Genomic DNA, 27,981 nt, shown 5'->3' with positions numbered 1-27,981 from the left:
TCTTCTTTGATAACGAGGTTTGTGTTTCAGTGTGTTTGGGAAATGAATGGGGTCGCGCGCAGTTCTGTGGGGTGTCTCGGGCGCGCGTGCACGGCAGCATCATCACGCGCAGCATCTTTCGCCCACAGACATCTCTGCGTTTCACTTAATTTGTACTTCACAGACAAAAAGAGCGTCTACTACTGCGTCATATCTGTATATTCTGCTCTTCTGGATAACCGTGAGGATATTTGCGCCGCGGGATTGAAGTGTTTTCATGGAAAATGGCGAGATGGGCTCACGCGTGTCTGCCGCTGATTATGGTGATTTTCAGCGGATCGTGGACCGCAGTGGACGCGCTCACATTCCCACAGCATTACACGTAAGAAACACTAACAATTTCACAGCATTACATGAAATAATAACTCATTCCTACAGTAATACACGTAAGACATGCTCATTTCCAAAACATTACACGTAACAAATCCTCATTTCCACAGCATTGCACGTAAGAATGTTAATTTCCACAACGTTACTGGTTAGAAAAGCTAATTTCCACAACATTATATGAAAGACATAGCCTAATCTTTTCCACAGCATTACACATAAGTGCTCATTCCACAACGTTTCATTTAAGAAATACTAATTTCCACAACATTACACACATTTTCTCAACGTTACACTTCAAAATGTTAATTTCCACAACACTACACATAGGAAAAACTCATTAGGACACACTTAATAGAAGTATGGTGACATTAACTTCTTGTTCATAGTTTAGGGTAAATGCAAGTTTAATAAGTCATAGTTTGGGGACAAATTTATCCCCTAGAAGTGAGCTAAATATGGCAAACACCTACATATATATATATATATATATATATATATATATATATATATATATATATATATATATATATATATATATATATATATTCTAAAATAATTTCTTGTAGAGTTAGTGTTTGAATTCATTCTAATTTGCTTTTTATATAACAATCTATTATCTCGTTTAGATAGATGGATGCGTGTGTATATTTCAGTGTGTGTCTTCTGGCAGTCTTCTGGCATATGAACTGGTTCAATAATACTTAGAGCATCACAAAGTAATTACTGTCACAACTAATCTATCTATCTATCTATCTATCTATCTATCTATCTATCTATCTATCTATCTATCTATCTATCTATCTATCTATCTATCTATCTATCTATCTATGCTCACAGTTTGTCTTCTGTGGTTTAAAGCTGCTCTTTCTCTGTAATGTGAATATGGGTCACAACAGCCCCTCATTTCCCTGTTTCTCTGTCCGTGTCTCTAGGGAGTGTGTGTCAGGTAATAGGCAGTGGGGAAGATCTAAGATGTGTTTGTGTGTGTGTTTCTGGGCATGCTCAGATCAGATGCTGAGAGTGCATCAGATCGCCTGAATCACTGACACACACACCCTGATACACTCTCACCTTTACATATTGTGTAACACATGATGCTAAACGTGCAGTGAACCAGATTAAGTGTGTGTGTGTGTGTGTGTGTGTGTGTGTGTGTGTGTGTGTGTGTGTGTGTGTGTGTGTGTGTGTGTGTGTGTGTGTGTGTGTTTACAGCTTTGCTGAAAAATTGCAGACTGAGTTCCTCTAATATAATTAAGAATTTAACCCCTTTTTCAGTAAAGTCAACATTTTCATCTATCAGATTGGCTAAAATAATGCACCAGTATGCCAATAATTATGCAAATCATTTTGTAATCATTGATTCTGTTTAATAACTCTCATACCCAAACAAAGATGCCACGCACTTTATTTATCAGACATGCGAAAAATGTAGGCCTAGTTAGTGTTATTATGGCCGATAAGTAACCGATAATATGGCTGATATTATAAATGTATACTATTTTAAGTGTTTTAAAACAAAAAAATAAGAGTTTTAAAAAACATTGCAAGGGTTTTACCAAAAATAAACCTTTACATTATGCTTCTGATACCAATAATAAACAATTGTTCATATTAACTGATATATTATTGTGCCCCCCAAACTCATTTTATCCTCTCATTTAACACTGATTATTAAATGCTGGACCCTCAGAGATTTCTCCAAGCGTCCGCTCGTTATGATCTCCTCGTGTTAATTGACAGTTCTGATTTAGGTTCGAGCAATGGATGCTAAACAACCTGAACTTACGTAATATAACATAACTGCAGCCGGGCTGTAATCACTTGCAGATCTGTTCTGTTGTCGTGGAAACAGGTGATATTTATGATCAGACTGCAGGGTTATGATTTAACCGTACATGCTGTTCTGTAACAGGGCGGTTTAATGAAGCTGAACGAGACCTCGCAGATGTTCAATAATTCATCTGCATCTGTAGATCAGGGCAGTTTCGTTGAGCAGCACGGTTTGTTTGTAGCCTGTGCGTTTGTGGACAGTATAAACATCACATTCTGTACATTGATTATATCGATCGGTTTAGCCGGCTGTGGGGATATTATATCATATTCTGTCACTGATACTGTGTGTAGTACGAATGAGGACAGTTCTGTTGAGGTCACTGAAAATGTATTGTTTAACTTAGTGATTTTAGCATCCAATGTTTAGACAAAAGATGTGAAATTATCATATCATAATGTTGATAATAATGTATACTGCAGGGCTGCAGTACAGAGGTTCGATTCATAAGCTTGCGATTCGATTCTGATCTTGTTTCAAAACTGATTAATTTGGCAAAATTTACACAATACACATTTTCTCAAAGAAAGAAATCTCTCTCAACTAATGCTCTAAACATACAAGGAAACCTGTCAGCTGCTATTATTATTAAATCATTAAAATGAACAACTCGTTCTTATAAAAGTAAAAAGTGTTGTGTATAATAATGTTAGAATATTTTTAATGAAATAATAAGAGTAAAAATATAGTAAATATGTAATATAGTGCATATATTTAGCAAAATGCTCCTTTGTAGAGTTTGAATGGCTAGTCATTGAATGGCTTTGTTACATTTTTCACATGCTGTTTTATTGATGTCTTTTCGCGGTTGAAACATTCATTGAACGATTGCATGAGACATGATACATTTAAGTAAACTGTACTGTATCTTTCAACTGCTTCTGGTGTTCATTCATGTTTATTTGGTGCTATAACTAGTAAGAAAGAGGAACACAGATCGGTTCACGTGCCGCTTGAACTGAGGTGCTACAGTGATACGCCACATTATAGGGTTAGTTCACCCAAAAATGAAAATTCTGACAGTAATTACTCACCCTCATGTTGTTCCAACCCCTTAAGACTTTCGTTCATCTTCGGAACACAAATTAAGATATTTTTGATTAAATCTGAGAGCTGGATCACTCCTCCATAGGCTTCTCTGTAATTGAATCTTGCCGGCCCAGAAAGTTAAAATAGTCCGAGTGACTACAGTGGCTCAACCTTAAGTTTATCAAGCGACGAGAATACTTTTTGCTTGAAAAAAACAAACAAAAATAACTTTATTCAACTATTCATTTTCTTCTGTGTGGGCACTGTGTGTGTCTTGTACACGTCAGAACGTAGGCTTACTATTGGCCAGCATTAGACACATCACACACATGATCAGCGTCGGCCAATAGTGAGCCTACGTTCTGACGTACAACCCAGAAGCGCTGCGCTCTTACACTATGTGAACTCACTCCGAGGCCCACTCAGAAGAAAATGAATAGTTGAATAAAGTCGAAATTTTTGTTTGTTTCTTGTGCACAAAAAGTATTCTCGTTGCTTGATAAACTTAAGGTTGAGCCACTGCAGTCACTTGAACTATTTTAAACATTGTCTTTTCTAACTTTCTGGGCCTTACAAATAAGCTTATGGAGGAGTGAGACAGCTCTCAGATTTCATCAAAAATATCTTAATTTGTGTTCCGAAGATGAATGAAAGTCTTACGGGGTTGGAACAACATGAGGGTGAGTAATTACTGACAGAATTAAAAATTTGGGGGGAACTGACCCTTTGGGTGAACTGACCCGGCCAAAACGGTATTTATTGTGTGATATTTTCTAATAAAATTGACAGAATTTGAAAGCCCTGATGTACAGTCAGCCGAGTAATATCAGGGAGCGCTCGTATTGTGTCAACCTGAGGAGATTTATTTGACTGTGTACCACACTGTGACCCAAATGTTGATTTAAGGTGAAAGTTTTGTAATCTTACCTAGATATTAGCTTCCGTTAGATGAAAAATGCATTACAATCTACCTAGTCCTATGAGCTGGTAATTTTCACTACACTCTACAACACAAGATGGCACCAATTGTGCTCCCGCTCAAAATAGAGGTCTGGGCTGCGATTGTCAACACATTTTTTTGCCTTAATAATTTACTTGAAATTCAGTACTTCACAACTTTTTGCTCCCATAATTCACAGCGCGAATTGCTGAGAATCTGCTAGCTCTTTGCTGAACGCGACATAAACATGTCCATTTCTTTGAATTTCAAGTAAAAATAACATTAAAAATTCATGATATATTCAGCTACAGTGATATAAACCTCTGAAGCCTGTCATGAAACCTACAGCAAACCTGTTTTTCCCCCCCCATTGTGTAACGGTTGTGTGTGTGTGTTGTGTAGGATCATGCACTGGGCTCGTCGCATTGAACAGGAGATTGACAGAGTCTTGCAGCACATCAGCGGCGCTCAACAACTGAAGGGGGTAAGACTCTCTCTCTGTGTGTGTGTGTGGCTTTTCCATTATCTCTGTCAAGGGTGTGCTCATTACTCTGGGTCTGGCCCGCATGTCAAACACCCACAAACAATGAGGAACTGAGACACTCCTGCAAAATCTGTGCTGGAGAATATAATGATCCTGCCATTCCAGCACTGAGAGGCTGCAGCGTCTGAATGCATCCTGAAGCTCTGTACGTGGGTGTGTCTGTGTGTGTGTGTGTCTGCTCACATCACTGAGAGAACAGATGGTTCACCCCTCTGATGCTAAAGTCATTCATTTACCCAGAATGCCACAGCACTGTAGACAGAACGCTTCACTGCTGATGATCAATACAGGCATATGACAGCTCCTTTATAGTTGTATTATTTGTCTGGTCATCATCATCATATTATTATTATTATTTGAGATAAACATGTTTCTAATGATGGCTAATGATCTTCTGAAAAACCTCTAGAGCTGAGATTTTAAAATAAAGCTGAAATACACTCCATGTAATCGCCAAGTCTTTTGATCTATCCTGATAAATACTCAATTTTCCATAAAAAAATAAGAATTGTCTTAATTTTGATTTCATGGTGACTTTAAAAGCCACCTTCATTAAATAAAAATGCTGAAATTTGACAGTTAAACATGTTTGATGATACCAGTTGACACATGAACCCCTGGTTTCACATACATGGCTTAAGTCTAGTCCCAGACCAAAATGCATGTTTGAGTTGTTTTAACTGAAAGCAACTTGCTCTGACATATCTTAAAATATGTCAGTGCCATTGTTTTGTCTCAAGATGGACATCAGTAATGTTTTTTTAAGGCATGTTTATAAAATCTACTAAAATGTCCTAATTCAACTAAGGTTTAATCCTGGTTTATTCTATGCCCTGTTTGTTAAACCAGGACTAACTTTGTAACATTGTTGACTAAAAACTAACCTGAAACTAGAAAACACTTAATTACTGTAAATAAAACTAACCTCGAAAAAACGAAGTTAATGAAAAAGACAAATTGAACTTAACATAAAAATGTTTATTATTGCGAATTGCATTTGGCTTTAATTTGTGCTAATATCACGTTTGCATATTTTAAAACCAGGAGTCAAAATAACGCAAACAGATAAATATAGCTAAATAAATGCTGAATCTCATTTTATTTAGCAGGACTACATTGGATTGTGTAATGTTAGGCTACGATATTATTGATTTATTTTAATTTTTTCTTTGGAATAACAAGTTCGTGGGTCTCATCTTGACTCAATGTCTTGTTTTAAATCCAGCGTCTGAAGGTTCAAGTTGTCAGTGTGTAAGTGAGCGTGTGTTTGATGTTCTTGTATTGATCTGAGCTCTAAACAGCTCTTGTTCTGGACTCAGAGGTTATTTACCGGCTTAATGAGGCTCGTCTTCTTCAGTCACGCCGCTGGATTACAGCAGCTGTTGTCTCACATCTCACACTGGAGCGCAAACACTCATTTACACTCAAAAATCACTGTTAAATGAGTTTATTTTTAGTGCGTCATATCTGACAGGAAGTTACACGGGTTTCCCAGTGATGAGCATTAATAATTTAAAACACAAACATGCATCTCGTTCGCTGTTTCCTCCAGCTGATGAATATCCTCTTGATGGTGAATATATATATATATATATATATATATGAAATCATGAAACTCTAGAGGGTGCAGGCTCAGTGCCTGCCCAACACTTCTGAGGGCCCTAAGCAAACCTTTGAGAAGGTTTCAAGAAGCCTCGACTGTTAAATAACGTACAGTGATTTGAATTTCAATGAACATTAGTACACTTTAGAGAAAGTATATAAATATATAAAGGAAAACCCTTTAAAACGCATTAAACTGCCAGTAAGAACAAGTAAAATCAACCTGTCAACCAAATGTTTGTTGACAGCTTAATAAATGCTTTATGAAAATAATGATCTGTCACCATTTAGCTGTCAGAAAAACTATAACACACAGCTGAAATGATTTTCCAATTGGTTGATATACAAATGAAACTAAAGCATGATAAATATAGTTTACCCAAGAAAGCTTAAGTAAACACGACTCTGCATTTATATTTGCATGTTATAAAAAAATGTGTTTACATATTGTAATATGCTACTTAAATAGTCTTTGAGAGCAAGGTGGCCCCCTGGTGGCCCCCCAGGGGCCTTATGCACCTTGTGTAGTTTGTGTATAGGGAGGACCGGCACTGCCCGCCCGGGCTGATAGGTCCTTTACATTCAATCTGCAAGCAATCACATCATCATCTTTTTGCACAAGCTGATTGGCCTCTGGTGATTCTGCAGCCAATGAGATTGCTTGCTTAACATTTAAATCGTTTGGTTCATTGTTTGCAGAGGTAGTCCTGCAGCGCACTATCAGAGTTCCTCTGAACCCCTCCACCTCCCCCAGCTCCACCTGCCTAGATCTGCTACAGGATTTAGCCTATGTATGTCTATTTATGCAGCAGCAGCAGCATATCTTACATGCTCACAGCAGCGCGTCCGTGTATCTGTTAGCAGTAGCAAGTCAAGTATTATATATACAGTATATCTATAATAAGGATGTCAATGTTGTTTCAGATCTACAGTGAGAAGAGAAGACAGTTCAGTCTGGTCAGGAATAACCCTAGAGACATCGTAGAAAAAGTGGCGACTGACATTGAGAGACTGCTGGCCAAGAAACGCAAAGCGCTTGAGGTAAGACAACATGCACACAATCACACACGCACTTCTTTCAGGATTACTCTTGACGGTTCTCGCCTATGTTTTGGGTCAGAAACTGGCGAGTGAAGCGGAGCGTCTTCAGAAAGATCATCACTGGCAAGATGGAATCAAGGTCAGATGGTTTTAACGGCGCCAATAGTTTTTATGCTCACTTTTTGTGCATTCCACAATAATTTTGCAAGCTTTTTCCAGACTCTTCATGCACTTCGACATTTCACTTTTAAAATTGATTTTGCATGTATGATCCAAGTCGATTCAGACCAATTATTCCTATGTTGCTTCAACTGATTCATTCAAATGAACCGCACAAATAGAGCGGATTCATTCTCTCTTTTTTACATTTATTCCATCTGTGTACCTTTATGCACCTCTTCCTCTCATATTCACATCCGTATATCTCTGATCCAGATACAAGCTTTACACACACTCGCTGTGAGTCATGATTTCTGTGAGTCTGTAGCTTGAGGGTCTGTTTAAGCCCAATAGATTGTGACGTCTCGTTTTTCTGACTGATTTGATTCATTAGAGATGTTCAGCCCGACTGACAACACACAGGCTCATATGAGTGAATTGTGCTTAAATGAGCGTTTGTCATGCGGAGGACATCTGTATTTGACTCTTCAAATACTCAAGCCGATTTTAAACAGCAGGTTTTTGTATTTTTGTTCTGTGTGTTTATTTCAGGAGGAAAATATTGAATATTATAACTCTAAAGCAGAGATGGACTATGTAAGTACTGAGTACATCTCTATCTATCGCCGATGTGAAAAACATGTAAAAGTTTTTAATATGTAGATTTACATGCTTTAGAAAGTGGGCCTGTATGAAACATTTTGAACTATTTGAGAAAAAGCATATGTAATGTTAATGGAAATGACGCTTTCTTGGTATGTATATAGGAAATATTCATGCATTCATACACAATTTCTTTTTAGAAGCTAGTTGCTCAAACTTCTAACTTCAAAACTACTATTTTGCATATTCATTTATCACCATATGACTATGATTTTGACAATCAAACTCAAGCTGAAAAGATGGCCTCATTTGTAAAATGTGTGTGTGAATGTATCTGATTGTATCGTTTATTCTCGTCAGGATGGTGAAGACATCGATTCTCAGATGTCGCTGAAACTGGAGTTCGTGTACGACCCGATCTTTAAAAACCATGTGAATTTCTCACACACCGCCGTCCAGATCCCCACAGACATCTACAAAGGCGGTGAGGAACCAGTCTGATGCTATTAGATCTCTAAGAGCCAATAGCTATGTTTGGGAATGTAATCGTGTGAGATGGTTGTGGGAAGTGATTATACCAAATCATTTTGAGGACAGACTTTTCAGAAAGCACGAACCGACATTTTAGATGCTGTGCAATGCGATTGGTCCGCTGGTTAGTCCAGTTATCCAATCACATCCTCTGTTGAGGAAAAGTCAATTGTCTGAGTGTTTTTGTTGAGCAAAGTTTTGCACTGTTATCATTTACATGTGTGGAGTTTTGAGTTTGAGTTGCTTATAAAGTTTATCTGGAAATGCAAAGTGCGGCATTTGTAACGGTCACTTTGTGCTTTAATGGTAATCTGAGGTAAAATGTGAACTGCATATGTGCGTTGAGTGTCAGTAATAGATTCGACAGGTGAGGAGAAGAGATAACCGCTCGATCGTCCTTTGTACTCTTCCTTTTATATTTTGTGACCTGAGTTGAATGTTTATTTGAATGCTTTTTCCAACTCAATCCCCATGTATGTGGACGAGTGTGACATTTGGGTCATTTTATTAAACCAGGGAAAAATACACCATCTCTCGTGAATCTTTTCCTCCGACACCACATATTTTTTTTTCTCTCTCTGGGCAACAACAAAGTCATTTAAGTCATTTTATGTCATTAATAGGCTGTTGTTCACTTAGGTCTATTTTATTACAATAATCGTCTGATTACTCGATTAATAATCAGAATAATCGTCTGATTACTCGATTAATAATCAGAATAATCGTCTGATTACTCGATTAATAATCAGAATAATCGTCTGATTACTCGATTGCCCAAATAATTGTTATTGACTGACAGTCCTAGTTGTAATGTGTCTGTCTGTCTGTAGCTCCAGTGATTCTGAATGAGCTGAACTGGACACAAGCTTTAGAGCGAGTCTTCATGGAGAACAGCAGAGACGACCCGTCATTACTCTGGCAAGCGTTTGGGAGCGCCACGGGGGTCACGAGATATTACCCAGGTAACATGCTTATCTGTGCATACATTTCTGTGTCTGACTGAAGGTTTCAGTATGTTTAAAATATATTATTACCCCAAATTTTTTTTTAACATTTCACATTTTAGCTGCTCCCTGGAGAGCGCCAGATAAGATCGACCTTTACGATGTACGACGGAGACCCTGGTAAACACTTTCTGTATCTTTAGAGTGTTAACAGGAATCAGATAATAAGTTGCCCTGTGAAAAAAAAGTGTGGTTAATGTATTAAATGTGTTGTAGTGTACTTCAAATCTTAAAAGTATATTTAAAAAACTGTATTTGCAAATAATATAATATTGATGAAATAAAAGGCCACTTAAATGTACTTAAAGAGAGAACACTTTATGACACTTAAGTACACTTTTACAAAGTGCACTTTGTGATAATGTCAAACTACAAGTTTATTTAAACTACAATTTATTATTTAAATGCATGTCTTTCAATAGAATTGACACCATGGTATATTTTAATTTACCATGCTTGTCAATACATTCAACAAGACAATATAAGAATACTACTATATACATTTCTTTCATTTAATATTATTTATGTAATAAGCACTCATTCACTAGATTGACCCTTCGTTAAGCTCCTCCCCCTTGGTTGTTAAGCCAGACTTTTCTTGCAAAACTTTTGTCATATAGCCTAGTTGAAGTGATGTTTTAGAAAAAAAACTCGATTTTCCTGTAAAATGTGCTCATAAAATAGTAAATGTTGTATATATTATTCACATCTTCGGCTTTCTTCAAAGAAATAATTGAATTATGCATTTAACATGGTGGTAATATTCATTTGGAGACATGAAATCATGTCAAACTGTCAAATGAAACTAAATCAGATTTTTTTTTAAATCCATAATCATCTAGACATCTATAGAAACAGTTGGCTGGCTTTGATTTGGGCTGTTTGTGGCCTAGGGCATGTTGATACTCAAACATGTGTCGCTGTTTTCCTCAGGTACATTCAAGGAGCGTCATCACCGAAAGACATGGTCATCCTCGTAGATGTGTGAGTATGTGTGCGCTTTTTTGCTGTGCGTTTGTGTTGTTTGTTCAACAGTGACGTCTTTTCCGTCCACAGGAGCGGCAGCGTCAGTGGACTCACTCTCAAACTGATCAAAGCTTCAGTCACAGAGATGCTCGACACACTCTCCGACGACGATTATGTCAATGTGGCTAGGGTCAGTGCGCTATTTCAAACATGCCATGATGTTTTTTGGATTGTGAAAGTAGCTTCTGGTCTCCCATACTGGTTTTAGAAGGGATTTTGGACACTTTTTAGCTGACCAGGTTTGTCTTAGCTGGTCAAGTTGGGAAACCTGCTAAAAGACCAGCTAAAACAAGCTAAACACCAGCTTGGCCAGCCTGGGAGATCAGCTTAAACCAGCTAAGACCAGCCAACCAGCCTAGGCTGTTTTTTTTAGCAGTGCACTGACACTTTTGTTAATGACTGATAAAATATTCTTGAAATTTTTGCAGATTTAATAGAATACAAAAGCTGTTCTAAAGCTACTAAGTTAGTTATGTGTTAAATATTCACTGTTTATTCTGAATTTTTTTTTATAGTTCATGAACTTGTACATTTACTTGAGCTGTATTTCCTATCTGTTCTGTGGTAGTTCAATGAGAAGGCAGAGGCAGTGGTGCCCTGCTTTAGGCACCTCGTTCAGGCCAATGTACGCAACAAAAAGATCTTTAAAGAGGCTGTGCAGCAGATGCAGGCCAAAGGAACCACCGATTACAAATCCGGCTTTCACTTCGCCTTCAACCAGCTGCTCAACGTGAGTCTGAACACAATTTATACAAGAAGTTCATCGACAGCATTTGTGGCAGAATTTATATGGCTTAAATAAATACTCAGTTTCAATAGTACAACCAAATGACGTGAACAATATGAGTGTTAACATGATTTTAGTGCAGAAAATTACTTACTCACCTTTGTTATATCCATTCCACAACTTCATTGCTATAATGCAATGCCATAAACCCTAATATGACTATAAAAATAATGTTGCCTTTAAAATCTGTTTGCACCTTTTTACTTCCTGGGTCAGTTTTGACCCGGTGGAATTTAAGTTTGTAAAAAAAATCACTCCACAAATGCTTCAGATTGAGCTGAACTTGTACAGGACCCAGAATATCTCTTTAACACACACCTGCATTTTTTGAGAATTTGGACCAATGAGATTTCACCGTGGGCGGAGCTACCCGGCTTGAAACCAGACCTTGACAAAATCACGGTTCATTTGATTAAAGAGATGTGATGATTTGTTGCTTGCTCTTTTGGTTCGGACACAGTATTATAATCTTCTCTCTCTCTGTTTCTCGTTCACAGAAGACGAATGTTCCTCGAGCCAACTGCAATAAAATCATCATGTTATTTACTGATGGAGGGGAGGACCGAGCTCAGGACATCTTTGAGCAGTACAACTGGCCCAATAAGACGGTCTGATCATCACTTTCCTGACATGTTATGATTTATATCTTCATTGTGTGTTGAGCGTTTTGTGTTTCTGCTCTGCTGTTGTCTTCTGGAAGTGTGTGTTCCTCATAATTAGCCCTTTCCTCCAGTGAAACAGCTTGTTTCCTGTCTAATTTGCCGGGGTAATTGTGGGATATGTGATGGCATCTGCAGGTCCGTGTGTTCACGTTCTCGGTGGGGCAGCACAATTATGATGTCACTCCGCTGCAGTGGATCGCATGTGCTAATAAGGGTGAGACAAATGCTCAATTGGAGGAGACGCTAGTGGAGATTTTTTCTTGTAAAAATGCGATTTCTTCCTGAAAAAAACAAAAATCTGCCCTTACTATGATAATATAAGTAGATTTATATGCTGATGCATGTTGAAAAATACAGAAATCACATGTGACATCTCACTAAGTGTCTCACTGTCTCGGCAGGATACTATTTTGAGATCCGCTCCATCTGTGCTATAAGGATTAACACCCAAGTGAGTTACACACACACACATTAATGTGTGCAAGTTTTTTTTTCCTGTTATGGCTGCCAATATCAAATTGAGCAACATAGTAAATGATTTTATGATTTTAATGCGCCTTGGTTTATTTAGTTAAGGTTACTAAAGACAAGAGGCTGTTTGCACAATTATAAATTTCCGTCGAAACTCACAAATATGAGACACTTTAATAGTGTAATTGAAAACTTATTAAAAATTCAGTAGCAAAATCAATGTTAGAGCAGGTAAATCTGATTAATTTCTGTAAATGAGTTGGATATTTTCATTTTTAATGAATTAATTCGTAACTGATTTGTTACGAATCAATTCCTCCCACAATCAAGTACAGTATGTTATAAACAAAACACTTCGTATGATTCAAACTGATTCACAATTTAGTTGGTACGTTTGATTTGTTTCAGTGAAAAAGTGTTTGTTAATCGACTTGTAACTGATTTGTTTATATGACGTGCTTCACTCAAAAATGTTTGTTGTCTCGCGAGTATATGAGAAACAAAACACTTTAATGGTATGATTCGAGCTTGAAGTTGATTTATACATTTGATTTGTTTCAGTGAAAAAGTGTTTCATTTAATCAATTCTTAACTAATTTGTTAATTTGAAATGCTTAACTCGTTGATTCTGTGAATCAGTTCAAAATGTTAATTTCAATGAATTGATTCGTAATTGATTTATTTTACATGACGTGCTTCACTCAAAAATGTTGTCTCTCAAATCACAAATCAGCAACTCTTTAATAGTGTGATTCAAATTGATTCAAAATTCAGTAGCAAACAACATTTGAGTTTAAAGTTGATTTATTTTAGGGAATCGGTTTATTTCAGTTAATTTTGTAACTGATTTTATACAAAATCTGTGCTTCACGCAAAAATGTTCTTTGTTTAACAATTTGCAAATATGAGAGCAACATAGTGTTATTTGTTTATGCAATTTGTGTGGGTCAAGTAAGTATTATTTGTTATTGTCGTGCATATAATTATTATTGTTCCTCTGAATGGGGAAAAAATACATAATATTGAGATATTCAATATACTGTAGTCAAAAATATCAAGATGTATATATTGTTATTTTCATAATTTTTTTAATTTTATTTTATTTTATTGGGCCAAATCACTCAGCCTTAATTCAAACACAAATGGTGGTATTTTCCGGAAGGTAAAATGCTTGAATGTGTGTCACAGGAGTATCTGGACGTACTGGGCCGCCCCATGGTTCTGGCAGGCAGAAGTGCCAAGCAGGTGCAATGGACCAACGTCTATCAGGATGCTCTGGTGAGAGTTGCTTCGACTCGCCTTCTGTCTCTGAAACATATGGGCCGCTCTGGGTCCGTCGTACTTAAACGTGAGTTTCTGTTTCGCTCACAGGGTTTGGGGCTGGTGGTGACGGGAACGATGCCGGTCTTCAACCTCACCATAGACGGAAACTCTCAGGTGACGCTCGATTACTGATGGATCATCATCACGCTGAACTCTGCTGTGTGCAGATCATTGATGGCAGTGTTTGTGTGTCCAGAATCAGCTGCTTTTAGGGGTGATGGGGGTCGACGTTCATCTGGATGAGCTGAAGAGACTCACGCCACAGTACAAGGTGAAGTCTTCTACACTCACAACCTGCAATTGTTATCTTGAGCTACTTTTAGTTCTGTTGGTGTTACCTCTTTAGTTAGATTTTTCTCTTAATAATAAAATAAAAAAGGTTAGATGTTACCACATTAAAAAGTTAACATATTAACACTTTTATATTATATTATATTATATTGTTTTTTTATATGATGTTATTTTATGTTATATAATATTATGTTAATGTTTTTCTAAATGTGGTTAATGAGGTTTTTAAAAATGTGTGTGATGATAAAACATTCATATTTTATCATATTAATAATATATTAATATACACTGATGGTTAACTTAAATAGTTACGTTTTTTTTAAATATTTGTGAAAATACATATTTTAATAAAAATGTGTATTCATTTATTATATCACATTATAAACATATATTCATTTATATTTTATTGCAATTATAATATATATTATTAATATATGTTTTTCTAAATGTGGTTAGTGAGGTTTTAAATTGTGTAACTGATTAATATATATATATATATATATATATATATATATATATATATATATATATATATTATAAATATATTCATGTAAATTATTATTTTTTGTAAATGTGGTTAATGAGATTTTTTTAAACGTATGTTACTGATATAACAATATTTTATGATGTTACATTGTAAACATGAATTTTTACTATATTGTAAACATATTATTAGTGTGTTTTTCTTAATATGGTTAAGGAGGTTTTAAAAAATGTATAACTGATAAAACATATATTATATTATATTATATTATATTATATTATATTATATTATATTATATTATATTATATTATAATCATGTTAAAGGTTAAAGCATGATTACCATTTTATCATGACATTTAATATTAGCAATTATGTCTCAAGTATGTCTCAGTTGCAACTGTTGATTTATATCATACAGTATATTGTAATTGTATTATTATTAGTCTTTTATCCCTCCACTATGAGAAACAGGAAACATAATCACAGACTGTTTTTCTCGTTCTCTGTGTGTAGCTGGGAGCAAACGGATACATCTTCGCCATTGACCCAAATGGATATGTGCTCATGCATCCGAACCTGCAGCCTCGAGTGAGACTCTGATTGTCTGTGTGCAAACCGAAAGGACTAAACAATCCCGCTCATTTGTCTTTTAATAATTTCATTTTCATGAACAAAATGCACCAACAGCCCATTTTTGTATTTTGTATTATTTTGGGGAATGCAATATGACCCATATATGTTCTTGACAGATTTCGTAAGATTAATCATGCTTATGATTGTGTGTTTGTCTCAGTGTTGTTTCAGTATAATATATATATTTTAATAACAATTTCCATTTTAATTTGAGTTATTGTTTTAGTAATTGTGTTGTGCATTTTTGTCTTTTTTTTGTTTGTTTTTATATATACATTCATATAGTTTTTATTAAAAAAAATGATAAAACTAAATAAAAATAGATTTATTGCCTTGGCAAGTAGCTGAAATTAAAAAAAATATATATGTATTTCAGTTACCGTTTATTTTATTTCAAGTAACGAAAATGTTCTTAGTTTTAGTTTGCGATGATAACCCTGGTTGTGCTGATGTTTGTCTCATTGCAGGAAGAGGATTTGCCAGAGCCGGTGACACTGGACTTCCTGGACGCAGAAGTAGAAGACAGTAGTAAACAGGAGGTGCCGTCTTTACTGATCTACAGTTCTGATTATCCTCGAATGAACTCGCATCTTTCTCTGTTGTTCATAATAAATGAATCATTGTTTTCGGAGTGGGCGGCACCAGCACACTCACTTCATGTGTTAAATATGACGGTTGGCTGAATCATGTCTGATAATGTATGTTAAATCAGCAGGAGCTCATGGATAACGTTCTAACGCCTGCTTTTGATCCTCTTCAGATTCGTCGGCAAATGATTGATGGCCGATCAGGAGAAAAGACGATCAAAACTCTAATTAAATCATTGGACGAGGCAAGTGTGTGCAATTAATGTGTCAGATGAAACTAGGACATGTGTGATATCTGGGACATGACTTTCTATAAATGGCTCAAAATTACAGTTTCAAATTTCAGATGTACATGTCTATGATGCCCTAAATGATGTCATTAATTAGCTGGATCCCAATTTGCATAATTGCTTTATGTCCCAAATATACAATAGAAGTATATACTTAACTACTAATGTTAAAGTAAATTGAGGATTTTGTAAGAGTACTCCAGTTTTTACATAAAATTACATCTTAAAACCACAAATCGATTTATTTTGCATGTTTGTGTGAAAATTTTAGAATCTAGATACATTTTGTTGTTAAAAGTAATTTTACATATTTACATTTTATATGGAGCCCCTAAAGCAACGGGAAAAAAACATTTCAATGCTTTTGCTTTCTTTCGCAAAAGTTTTGCATTCCCCCGATAAACTTTGCGTTCGCTCATAACACCTTTGTTCCCCAAGAAACTTTTACGATCGTTGTCAAAAATGTTGCTTTTCCTGAGAAACGTTGCGTTTGCTTGCAAAACTTTCACGTTCGCTCACAAAACCTTTGCATTCCCCCAATAAACTTTGTGATCGCTAGCAAAAAATTTGCATACCCCCGAGAAACTTTGCATTCGCTCACAAAACCTTTGTGTTCTCTCTCAAAAACTCAAACGTTTTTCAAAACGCAAGTTTTTCAGTGAAACGCAAACATTTTCTGAGCAAATGACAAGTTCCTCAAGAGGTGTGGAGACCTCTTCAACGCAAAACATTTACTAATAATAACTGAAAAGCATGGATGCATACTTTAAAAATCCATCTGAAATAGTGTGCACTACACACTATTTAAGTGCACTAAATTAAAATTTTAAGTGCACTTCTATTTGAGACTTACACAAAATGGCTAGAAACAGCTAAAAACGTTTAGTTTTGAAATCTAACAAGAAAACTGCAGATTCTAAGAGATTTGTGCAATTGCTACATCTAAGTAAATGCACCATCAATACACAGTTGAAAACCTTGTGTAAAAAAGTCTGATAATGAAATGTTTTTTTCTTGCAGCGCTACATTGATGAAGTCACACGCATTTACTCCTGGACACCAATTAACGACACTGATTACAGGTATGAGTCGACTGGGCTGTTCTGATCGTTTGACGTTAAACATTCTGAGCTCATTGGTTGTTTTCATGTGTCGCCCCCTGCAGTCTGGGTCTGGTACTTCCTCCGTACAATGAATATTACATCCAGGCTGATCTCAGCGATGTCATGCTACAGCTGCAGTGTGAGTGTTTCCTTTAATACGGATGATGTCTTGTGTAAGATTAGTGATCCTGCTGTTTCACCCTCAATAATCCCTCCTGCCCTTCTCTCAGATTTACAGTCTCTGCTGCCAAACTCCTTTGAGTCCGCCGGTCATGTGTTTCTGGCCCCCAGGTTTGAGCACATAGATCCATTATGATACTTCCTCTGTTAAATATTATTGTGTATATGTATGGGCGCTCACTGACTCTCTTTCTGTAGAGAATACTGCAAGCGTCTGCAGTTGGCTGAGAATAACACACAGTTCCTGGCGAACTTCCTGTCTCTGATGGTGGAGATTTCACCTGAATCTGAAGACTGTGAGTAACCTTCACCTCCAGACCGGAGAACGTGTAGACACCAGCACTGATTATTACATATTACAGCACTTATTATTGAACATTACAGATCTGTAATAAAACATGATAGCAACAGTTATTTTTTGTCCTCTGATAATTTCAATATTACAGCATTCATTATTAAATATTACAGCTGTAATAAAATATTACAAAATTGATTCATAAATATTACAGCATTGATTACTAAATATACAGCTCTCATAAATATTACAGCATTTATTACTAAATATACAGTTCTGATAAATATAATATTGATTACTAAATATTACAGCTCTAATTAAATATGACAGCATTTATTACTAAATAAACAGCTCTAAATATTACAGTAATGATTAAGTATTACAGTGTTTATTAATAAATATACAGCTTTAATAATATATTACACTATTGATCACTAAATATTACAGTATTGATTACTAAATATTACAGCTCTAATTAAATATAACAGTATTTATTATTATACTGTATATACAGATTTAATTAAATATTACAGTAATTAAATATTACAGTGTTTATTATTAAATATTTCGGTATTGATCACTAAATATTACAGCATTGATTACTAAATATTACAGCTCCATTTAAATTTTACAATATTAAAACATTTATTACTAAATATTACACTATTTATTAATAAATATTTCAGCATTCATTTATAAGTATTACAGCTCTAATTAAATAGTACACTATTAAATAATATTACAGCTCTTAGTAAATATGACTATATTGATTAATACATATTGATTTCTAAATATTACAGCTAATGGCTACATATTACAGCATTGATTGCTTAATATTACAGCTAGTATTGATTACTAAATATGACATTGTTATATTACAGCACTCATAATTAAAAAATATATATATATTTCCAATGACTAATAAAAACAAAATCCTCATAATATCATAATGCACAATTTAATATTTTCTCGCCATTTGAAATGTGAAGACTTTATTTATTAACTGTGAGAGTCTCATAATTTCATGTTTTTAACCGTGCTCACAGGTGATCAGGGACTCATTCATAACCTGATCTTGGATTCTATGATCCTCTGGCAGCTCGCCACACGCGTTTGGCAGAACAAAGACCTCAACACGTAAGATCAGACCCGTCAGAGTCTGTTGACTTACTTTGAATGTTTTCAGCTGTTCAATACAATCTGATTTCTGCAGGTACGGCTTCCTGGCACTGTTCGCGTCCACCAATGGAGGCGTCACACGCGTTTACCCCAACATGTGAGTGACGGCGCTGCCGGTACTGTAATGACATTACAGTTACCGGAGGCTTCGTTATAATACGTGTGTGTGTGTGTGTGTTTCAGGGCTGCTGAATCATGGGACGAGGACCCCGAGCCTCTGAACTCAAACTTCTTCCGTCGCAGTCTGGACAACAAAGGCTACATCTTCAGAGCGCCAACACGAGCCTGTGAGCCTAATACATTACAAACACTAAGCAAAAAGTGGCCTTCCAATAAATCAACCTATTTTTAGTTTATAACAATACAGTAGCTGTCTCTGCTGCAAAATGTACTGGTATCTACAGTATTTCAAAGTTTTTAACAAAACTATATTTAAAAAATGCATAATTAAATACAATTTATAATAATTATAGAATTTTATTGAATCAATTGAAATAATATTAGTATATTTAGAAAATATTTGTGTGGTTTTTTTATATATATTTATAATTTTTTGATTAAATGTTATTTTTTGTTAATTAAATTGCATTTAAATTTTAGCATCATTAAATCAGATATTAGACACCGTGTTCTGTAGATATGAGCCCATATTTTCACCGTTTGAATGACTCTGATGTTTGTGTCTAGCGATGGATGATCTGTTAATCTCAGAGAACGGCACTGTGGGGATTCTGGTCACCACCGCTGTGGAGGTCGTGATCGGAGGCAAAACCATGAGGCCTGCTGGTGTGTTTCTCAGAAAAAACCTATTTGACACAAAGCTAATAAATCATTACAGTGGAGGTTTAAAATCACATTGCACTCTGACAATCCTCATTGTGTGTTCCTGTTATTAGTGGTCGGCGTTAAGCTGGATTTTGAGGCCTGGGTCGACAAGTTCAAGATCCTCGCCAGCAACGTATCAGACAGCAGACAGTCCGCACATAAGGTACGATTTTTTTGGAAAAGAGGAATTATAGAAGAAAAACGTCACCCTTCTCACATTATGTTCATCTGTACTGGCATGAGTGTGGTGAGATGTTGTAACTTCATGTTTGTGTTGTGCAGTGCGGCCCGTCCAGATCCTGTGAGATGGACTGTGAAGTGAACAGCGATGTGAGAAAACCTGCACACTCAAACTCTACATGATAACAGATCTTCTTGGCTGTACATGTTTTGGTTGATCTGGTTTTGAATGTGTTTCAGGATTTGCTGTGTTACCTGATCGATGATGGTGGTTTCCTGGTTATGTCCAATCAGAGAGATCACTGGAAAAAGGTAGATGCTCCAAAACACCAAAAATAATATTTATATAGTCACTTGAAATCTATCTATATATAAAAATCAAACTTATAAAAATGTTTGATTATATTATATTATATTATATTATATTATATTATATTATATTATATTATATGTAGGGCTGTCGATTTAATGTTAATTTAATTCATTAGTTTTGGAAAAAAATAATGCGTTAAAATTAGTAACGCATTTACGTGCACTTATGTAGTGCTTTCACCAAATTGAATGCATACATTTGCTCTTTTTAGGAAATGGAAAGAACACTATAATGTCTGTATTTTTATATTGTGGATTTATATATAGTCAGACACTTGTGTCATTATATTATTAACATGTCACCAAGATCAAGCTCAAATGGAGTTACGAGGTTTTTTACCGGAGAATTTATGTTCGTCATTAGAACGGCCGCATGTGAGGCAGAAAGTGCATCGTACTTGGCGTAATATGGTGCCCGACAGCAACGATATCTATATTTAGAATATAATAGATTTAGATAGTATACTCAAATTAAATTCACATTTGTGTTAGCTACACATTAATCATGATTCATTATATGGCATGCTTTGCTCAAACTTTTGCCATTGTGTTAGAACTGGTTACACTCACTGTTGTCGCTGGCAAAAACCAAATGACGGCGCCGTGGGTGTAAACGTGCAGATTAACGGGTGGTAATATTAGAATAAGATCCCCTTCCTACGATAGAAGGCGAGCGAAATCTGATCGGCTTATTTATTGACATACTTGCAGGAAAAGGCTTACCAGTTACTGGGTTGTCACTTTTCACATTTTCTGGGTTGGTAGATCACTGGGGACCCGATTATAGCACTTAAACACGGAAAAAGTCAGATTTCATGATATGTCACCTTTAATATATTAATAAGCACGTCTTTATGTCCACGTCTGTCTCAGGTGGGGCTGTTCTTCGGCGAGGTCGACCCCTACCTGATGTTCGCCCTCTACAACAACTCAATCTACGCCCGCCATCAGACCTTCCAGTTTCAGTCGGCCTGTGAGCCGACGGCCAGCAGCCACACGGGAGCCGCACACCGGGGATATTATGTGGTGAGAAACTCATTTGTTCATGTTCCATTGATTCATTAATGGTGTCCATTTGAATCTCATGTAGGGAAACTGATGAAATGCAGCAGTGTTTTGGTATTAAAAGTCTTTTTTTGTCATTAGCCCTCCATTGCTGATTTCCTCAGTCTGGCCTGGTGGACGTCAGCAGCAGCGTGGTGAGTACAACTGGAGAATGTTGATAAAACCTTCCCTGTTGGTTGATAGAGCACCATTCAGTAGATATACGTCAAATATAAAAAAGTGAAATTCAGTTTTGGTAAATCCATTCATGTCTTGATAACATTGTTTCAGATACTCATGCGTTAATGTCGCTGGTCTCTTTCAGGTCTGTTCTCCAGCAGTCCCTGTATGGACTTATCTACAGCAGCTGGTTCACCACAGGTTTGTTTTTCTCTGATTTTGTCACGTTGTTAAAAAAAACATCTACAACAGGTCAGGCTGGTCTGTTAGCTTGTTTTATAGAGCACATTTTAGCTGTTTAGGCTGGTTGGAGAAGTAATTCTCTGCAGGACCTTCTAAAGCCTTGTGAAAACTGGGACTGTTATTGCTCGTGCTTATCACTTATCACGTCTTTGTGTTCATACCCAAGCAATTTTCACTGGCGATACGCAGAGTGCACGTGCAAATTCACTCCCTGACAGTAGATGGCGCTTATTGAAAAACAGTATGCAAGTACACAAAGTGGCGCTGCACAACTTTACGCTTCTGACACTCGCTTGTCACACAGAAGAAGAAGAGAGCCAGTATTTACGTGTAAAACCGTTCACACACTTTTTGCTAACTGGCAAACAGAACATGGATATTTCAAGCAGAAGCAGTAGAAGCTCCAGCTATGAAGAGATTATTGTTCTATTGAATGAGGAAAGACGACGGAAAAGATGCCGATATTGTAACTTTAGCAGCTCTCATTGGTCGGCCAGTTTTTAACGCGGCGCGTCAAACCAAAAAAACGAACCCGCGTTTTTTTCTTTTTAAATTGCACTTTTACGCCTGCCGTTTTGCACGTCAGTGTGCATACTCACATTGGCGCCCTTTGTTTAGTCACAAGGTGTTAAATGTCGGCGATAAGCACGAGTGATAATCGCCCCGGTGTGCACGAGGGTTAAAGCTGCATTCTAACCATAATTCAACATTTGAAACGCTCATAGAAAGCAAGAAGGTGCATCACACAAATAGCGTTAACATGTTTCTAAACTAATGAAGCAATACTCCAAACTCAATAAATACACAGCACACAGATTTTAAATAGACATTTTCTTCTGATACTTCATAGAATATATTTTTAAATGAGCTTTGATCATTCTGGGATTGCATTATGCCTGTTTTTTAGCAGACGCCTGGGCTGAGAGTTCAGACACTAAAGGGAGCAGCAGCTGCGTGACGGTTCACAGTCAGTTCTACTTCACCAACACCACCAACTCCTTCAACGTGCTGCAGGACTGTGGGAACTGCTCCAGGTGTGTGTTTGTGTGTGTGAACAGTCCTTTGTGCATTTGAACACACTTTTCTGAAAACACTCTTTCTGTCAGGTTGTTCCACGCCAAGCGTATAGAAAACACAAACCTGCTGTTTGTGGTGGCTGAGACGCTGCCCTGCAGCTCTTGCGAGATCGAGAAACTCCTGCCTGTCAGAACAAAGTGTATCCTTCCTTCCCATGATCCCCTGCACACAGAGCTGCACTAACAGATCTGCTTTTAACCCTCAAATACTCTGTTTTCTGTTTGATTGATGGATGGATGACAGACAGAGCTTGTGGCGTTTCCTTAATCCTTTCTTCTCCAGCTCAAGAAGAGAACCCGTGTGATGTGTTAAATTCTGCCCGCTATCGGAAAGGACCTGACAAATGCTTCGACTACAACTCGGAGGTGAATTGTTGTCTGTTGCTCTGATAAAACACTGTTTGTTTTGCTTCTTTAGTTTATATTTTGTAAAGATGATTTTTATAATGTAACTGCACCCTAGAAAACGCATAGCAATACTCTGGCAACCACCCAGAACGCTCTAGCAACCACATAGCAACATCTTGCCAAGAACCCAGAACACCTTAGAAACTACATAGCAACCCAGAACATCCTAGCAACTACTAGGAAAACTTGAGCAACCACATAGCAACATCTTGGCAACCACACGGAACACCTTAACAACCTCATAGCAATGTCCTAGCAACTACCAGGAACACTTGAACAACCACATAGCAACATCCTGGCAACCACACAGAACGCCATAAAAACCTCATAACATTATCCTAGCAACTACTAAAAACAATCAAGCAACCACATAGCAACATGGCAACTACCTAGAACAACCTAGCATTTTAAGGCGATACCAATCCAAATATTTGGTGATTTAAAAATCCGATATTCCGATATATCGGCCGATATACATTTTTTAAAAAATACAGAAACGCGCAACAAAACATAAACCGATTTCCCTAACATTAGTTAATTGTAGTTATTTATGAGTCCTCACTAAAATAATATGATAATGCAGTTTAAAAATAAACTTGTTTGTTTTTTTGTCACAACAGAACAGAGGAACATCAAAATAAATGAAATGTAGAAATGTCAACTTGCTTATCCCTTTACCTGCACTCTTTTAATTCTATCCATCAAGCTACAACAAACCATTTTCAATCATCATTTGCTGCCTGCCTTCTAAAATCTACTACTTAGTGATGCACTAAATCCATTATGTGACTCTCTATGTCTAAATGTTCACTTCTCGCGTGCCTAACTTACGCTTTACAATGCAGGGACTGGAACTACAGATATGCTAGTTATAAATAGAGTAATCATTACTTTATTTAGGCAGAATAAGTTCATTGTGATTTCTAAGTTCATTAATGTTAGCGGTCTTGCACTGATAGCCATGGCATTAGCTAGCTTTGTGTTTAGCTAAAGTCTATGATAGCCATAATTTAGCAATGGATAACGTCATACTGAAAATTATTGTAAAACATACTTTTTCAAAATAACGGGCCGGGGAGAGATGACACATCTCATTGCTATAACTGTCACGCTATTAAAGAAATACAATCTTCAGTCACATTGTCCAAGTTAAACTGACAGTCAGTCAACTACACTATAACAACGTAACGCAATTACTAGCTAATTCCGTTTCACTCTTGGCTTACATGTAACAGCACAGCAGCAAAACTGGACATGGCAGTCACAAATTTTGTCATGCTTATTTGAGTTAAGAGAACTGATGGGGATGTTCTTTTAATTGTTATTCAAGCAATGTATCTCGTGACAGTTGCCAACTTACCATGAACACACTTCACAGATGATCTCAGTTGGGGATGATCGCTCGGCCTAACTCTGGCTGGATCAGCTGGTGTTTTGTTCAACAGGGACGTTGTAGAGTGCCCTCTGGTGGACAAACTATGCAACGCCAACACTCATATTATGGTTGAAGGGTGTTTCATCTGTTTTTATTTTATTTTTTAAACATTCATCATTTATCAGCCATTATAAATGCTGATACCTATAGTTTGGAAAATGCCTAATATCGATATATCGGTCGGGCTCTAAACCACATAGCAACATCCTGGCAACCACCCAGAACACCCTAGCTACCTCATAACATTGTCCTAGCAACCATCAAGAACACTAAAGCAACAGCATAGCAACATCCTGACAACCACCCAGAACACTCTAGAAACTACATAGCAACCAACCAAGAACATCTTCATAACATTGTCCTAGCAACGAACTAGCAACCACTCAGAACTCTCAAGCAATCACATAATAATGTCCTGTCAACTATTCAGAATACCAAAGAAACAATATAGATCCTGGAAACCATTCATAACACCCTAGCAACCTCATAACATTGTGCTAGCAACTGCCAAGGACATTCAAGCAACCACATAGCAATGCACTAAAACCACTTGGAACACTTTAAAACTTCATAGCAACACCCTAGCAACCAGCAACAAACAGCCTGGCATTATGATGAATGTGCATTTATAGTGAATGTTAACCAGAACATCCTTCTGTTTCCCGCAGGAGAACACGTCTGAGTGTGGCAGCGCTCACTCTTTACACTGTCCCATGGGAGTTCTGCTCTGGATTCAGTTATTGTCGCTTTACCTCATTCTACGATCGTAATCTGAGTCCCACTGCCTTTGGTGTTCCTGTCCCTCATCCGTACAACGCTCCGGGTCCTCTCCTGGCATCCGTCTGATTATCCAGTTCTCATCGTGAGGTGCATTCCAGCTGTGTACCGTTACAGCAGAGCATGATGGGAAAACATGTCTTAGTAACCCCTGACATTGTGCAGATCCCAAAAAAAACAAAACAACTGTCTTACATGGTTCACCTTTATATTCGGAAAACGTACAAAAAAACAACAACAACCTTTCTGCTGCCGTGAAGTATTTTTGCTTGCCAAATCCAAAAACAGGAAAGGACCTGGTTTGTTTCGAAAGACTGAAACACGACACAAGTTTTGACGGTTATTATCACAATCTCGCATTGAGTGTTTATTTGAGTCTTGCTTTGTTCTGGATTTAGTGCCAAACCCTGATGTATGCTCAAATGCAAGGGACACGCAGCTTTCATTGAAAAATTTTGTTCCAAGGCTTTCTTGCCAAAAGAGAATGCCCTATTATCGCAAACTGCTTTGTTTAGGAAAAAAGAAAAAAGATTTTGATTTCGCTTCTTGTTTATTTACAGCTTTGTCGAATGTTTTAAGGGCATATATTGTGTATAAAATTGCTGCCTGGTTTGTTACCCAACAGTGCCTTGGCGCACTTGTCCGAATGGACCAATAATAGCACTGGACGTGGATTAGAGTGACCCTGAATGAATGCTGAAGAAAGTCACAGTATTGAATGTTAACTTGACTTTGGTTTACAGCATAAGGGTGAATGTCATGAAACCTGGCATACATAAGTTTTTCACCCTAAATCAAAACAAACTAAAAAATTCACAAAGAAAATCAAGCCTATTTTGAGGACCATTAAGATTTTAAAACTAATAAAGCACATTTTCCTTACAATTCTCATTACCGTAATGTGGAAAAAATTCTAATTTTAGCAAGTTATACTGCCTTAATTTGTGATTATTTAAATGTATTTTACTGTAATTCAGTAAAAAAAAATACATGAAAATACTGTAATAATGCGAAATATCCACAGTGTTCCTACAAATACTTTTTATTTTCTTCTTATAATTTTTTTTTTTCTGTTGAATTTGGGGTGATTTCTCGTGACTCGCCCGCGCACGTCCTTTAGCATTCAGTATGGGTTTTACTATACATGTTCTACTGATTCTGTCTTTAGAAAGGCACTCAAATGGTTTTAAATTCTTTGATGTAAATATGGTTACTCCACACTGAGTTGATCAAGTTCAGTGTGTTTTAATGAAATGGAATGCAAGCTGATGTCTCGCTGTCCTGCTGCATGCTGGGGAAAAAAATGATAACTGCTATTAAACTTAATAATGATTTCAGGACATTTACTGGAAAGACACTCGACCCTTACAGCCATTCGATGGACCGATTTTATGTTCTCATTGAGTTCATAGATGCTATCGAAGGGTCGATATGTATTTATTTTTATTTAGTTTAAAAGATACGTTATGTATATTGCTTGCGAAATGTATCGAGTGTGAATTTTGAGACGCTTTCATGCTTTTATTGAGATGTTTTGGTTTTTATCGCAGATGTTTTGTTGCTTTTCATTGATTATCTATAACAAAGGTCAATCTAGACCAAAAAAATTAGTTGGTGGTATTTCATCTTTTAATGTGGCCACACTTCCAAACCAACTGTACTTCCAAATGAATCAGACTGGGCCGAGATTCTGAAAGGGTTTCGCTTGACGTGTTTTGTATTGTAATGGCTTGAGCAATACTTTGAATTATGTCAACTACGCTGAAATGCAAGTGAGCGCTACTGAATTAGTGTAAGGAGAGCATGATATCAGTATTGAGCCGCTTTCTTTGGATGATTTTGATTCAGGCTTGTCTTTGAATATCGGCTTAATGTTTGTATGTGAGCTATGAGTGTTCTAACAGAATTATTTAATGCCAATAAGAGTATTTATACTACTGTCTTTATGTAAAATTCTCTCAGTGTTACATTGAATTTAATTATGTGAATAGGAATGTTTTAAGTATTTTTTTGTTTGTTTTTTATTTCATTGTTCTGCAGATGTTTGTACACTTTGTGAAAGGGTTTTTCCTCCCTTTCTGCGGTCTTCCATATCACTTCATTTTGTACAGATGGCACAAGTCTATCAAGAAAGGCTAACTTTGTATCATATTGTGTCATTCACTTCTGGGAGATGTTTATAAGAGAATTGGTGAGATAAAGACATTCATATTTTTCACGTCAACTTGGTATGGATTTTTATTTTTTACTCCAGAGTTATGTATTTGATTATGAAAGAGAACAGCAGGTTTTTATTACAGCAGTAAAACAATTGCAAGTAATCATATTTTATGATTGCTTCCTGTGGTGTTCTACGCTTGAGGCTTTAAAGACTCAACTGCTTCATTGCCCTGTAAAAAAAAGTTTTTTTAGTTATTAATATATTTATTTCCATATTTTTACTTATTTGTACATTAAAATGTTCTGTTTTTTCTATA

At 36.5% G+C, this 27,981-nt stretch overlaps 1 protein-coding gene across 2 annotated transcripts; it reads left to right on the top strand.

The window, feature by feature from the left end:
- The first annotated feature begins 4 nt into the window (after positions 1–4).
- Positions 5–27,728, top strand: cacna2d2b (calcium channel, voltage-dependent, alpha 2/delta subunit 2b). Of its 2 annotated transcripts, none has more exons than XM_084118167.1 (38): positions 5–361; positions 4,572–4,653; positions 7,240–7,356; positions 7,436–7,495; positions 8,068–8,112; positions 8,479–8,602; positions 9,480–9,611; positions 9,716–9,773; positions 10,587–10,637; positions 10,710–10,809; positions 11,248–11,409; positions 11,964–12,074; positions 12,264–12,342; positions 12,530–12,579; positions 13,788–13,877; positions 13,971–14,036; positions 14,119–14,193; positions 15,211–15,285; positions 15,798–15,869; positions 16,091–16,162; positions 17,228–17,289; positions 17,373–17,449; positions 17,541–17,601; positions 17,689–17,786; positions 18,832–18,922; positions 18,999–19,061; positions 19,148–19,251; positions 19,652–19,750; positions 19,861–19,952; positions 20,072–20,119; positions 20,210–20,281; positions 21,215–21,367; positions 21,488–21,540; positions 21,711–21,766; positions 22,719–22,842; positions 22,915–23,024; positions 23,168–23,250; positions 25,396–27,728. In XM_084118167.1, the coding sequence occupies exons 1-38, from the start codon at positions 264–266 to the stop codon at positions 25,495–25,497; spliced, it is 3,267 nt and encodes a 1,088-aa protein (XP_083974293.1). In that variant the 5' UTR covers positions 5–263; the 3' UTR covers positions 25,498–27,728. The 2 variants fall into 2 exon arrangements, with proteins under 2 accessions (XP_083974293.1, XP_083974292.1); XM_084118166.1 differs by having other exon boundaries at positions 22,716–22,842.
- The last annotated feature ends 253 nt before the right edge of the window (positions 27,729–27,981 follow it).

This window comes from Abramis brama, assembly GCF_963993115.1.
Source record: "Abramis brama genome assembly, chromosome: 6".
NCBI lineage: Eukaryota > Metazoa > Chordata > Actinopteri > Cypriniformes > Leuciscidae > Abramis > Abramis brama.
The sequence above is the reverse complement of the archived record's forward strand: the minus strand, read 5'-3'. Positions and strand labels throughout refer to the sequence as shown.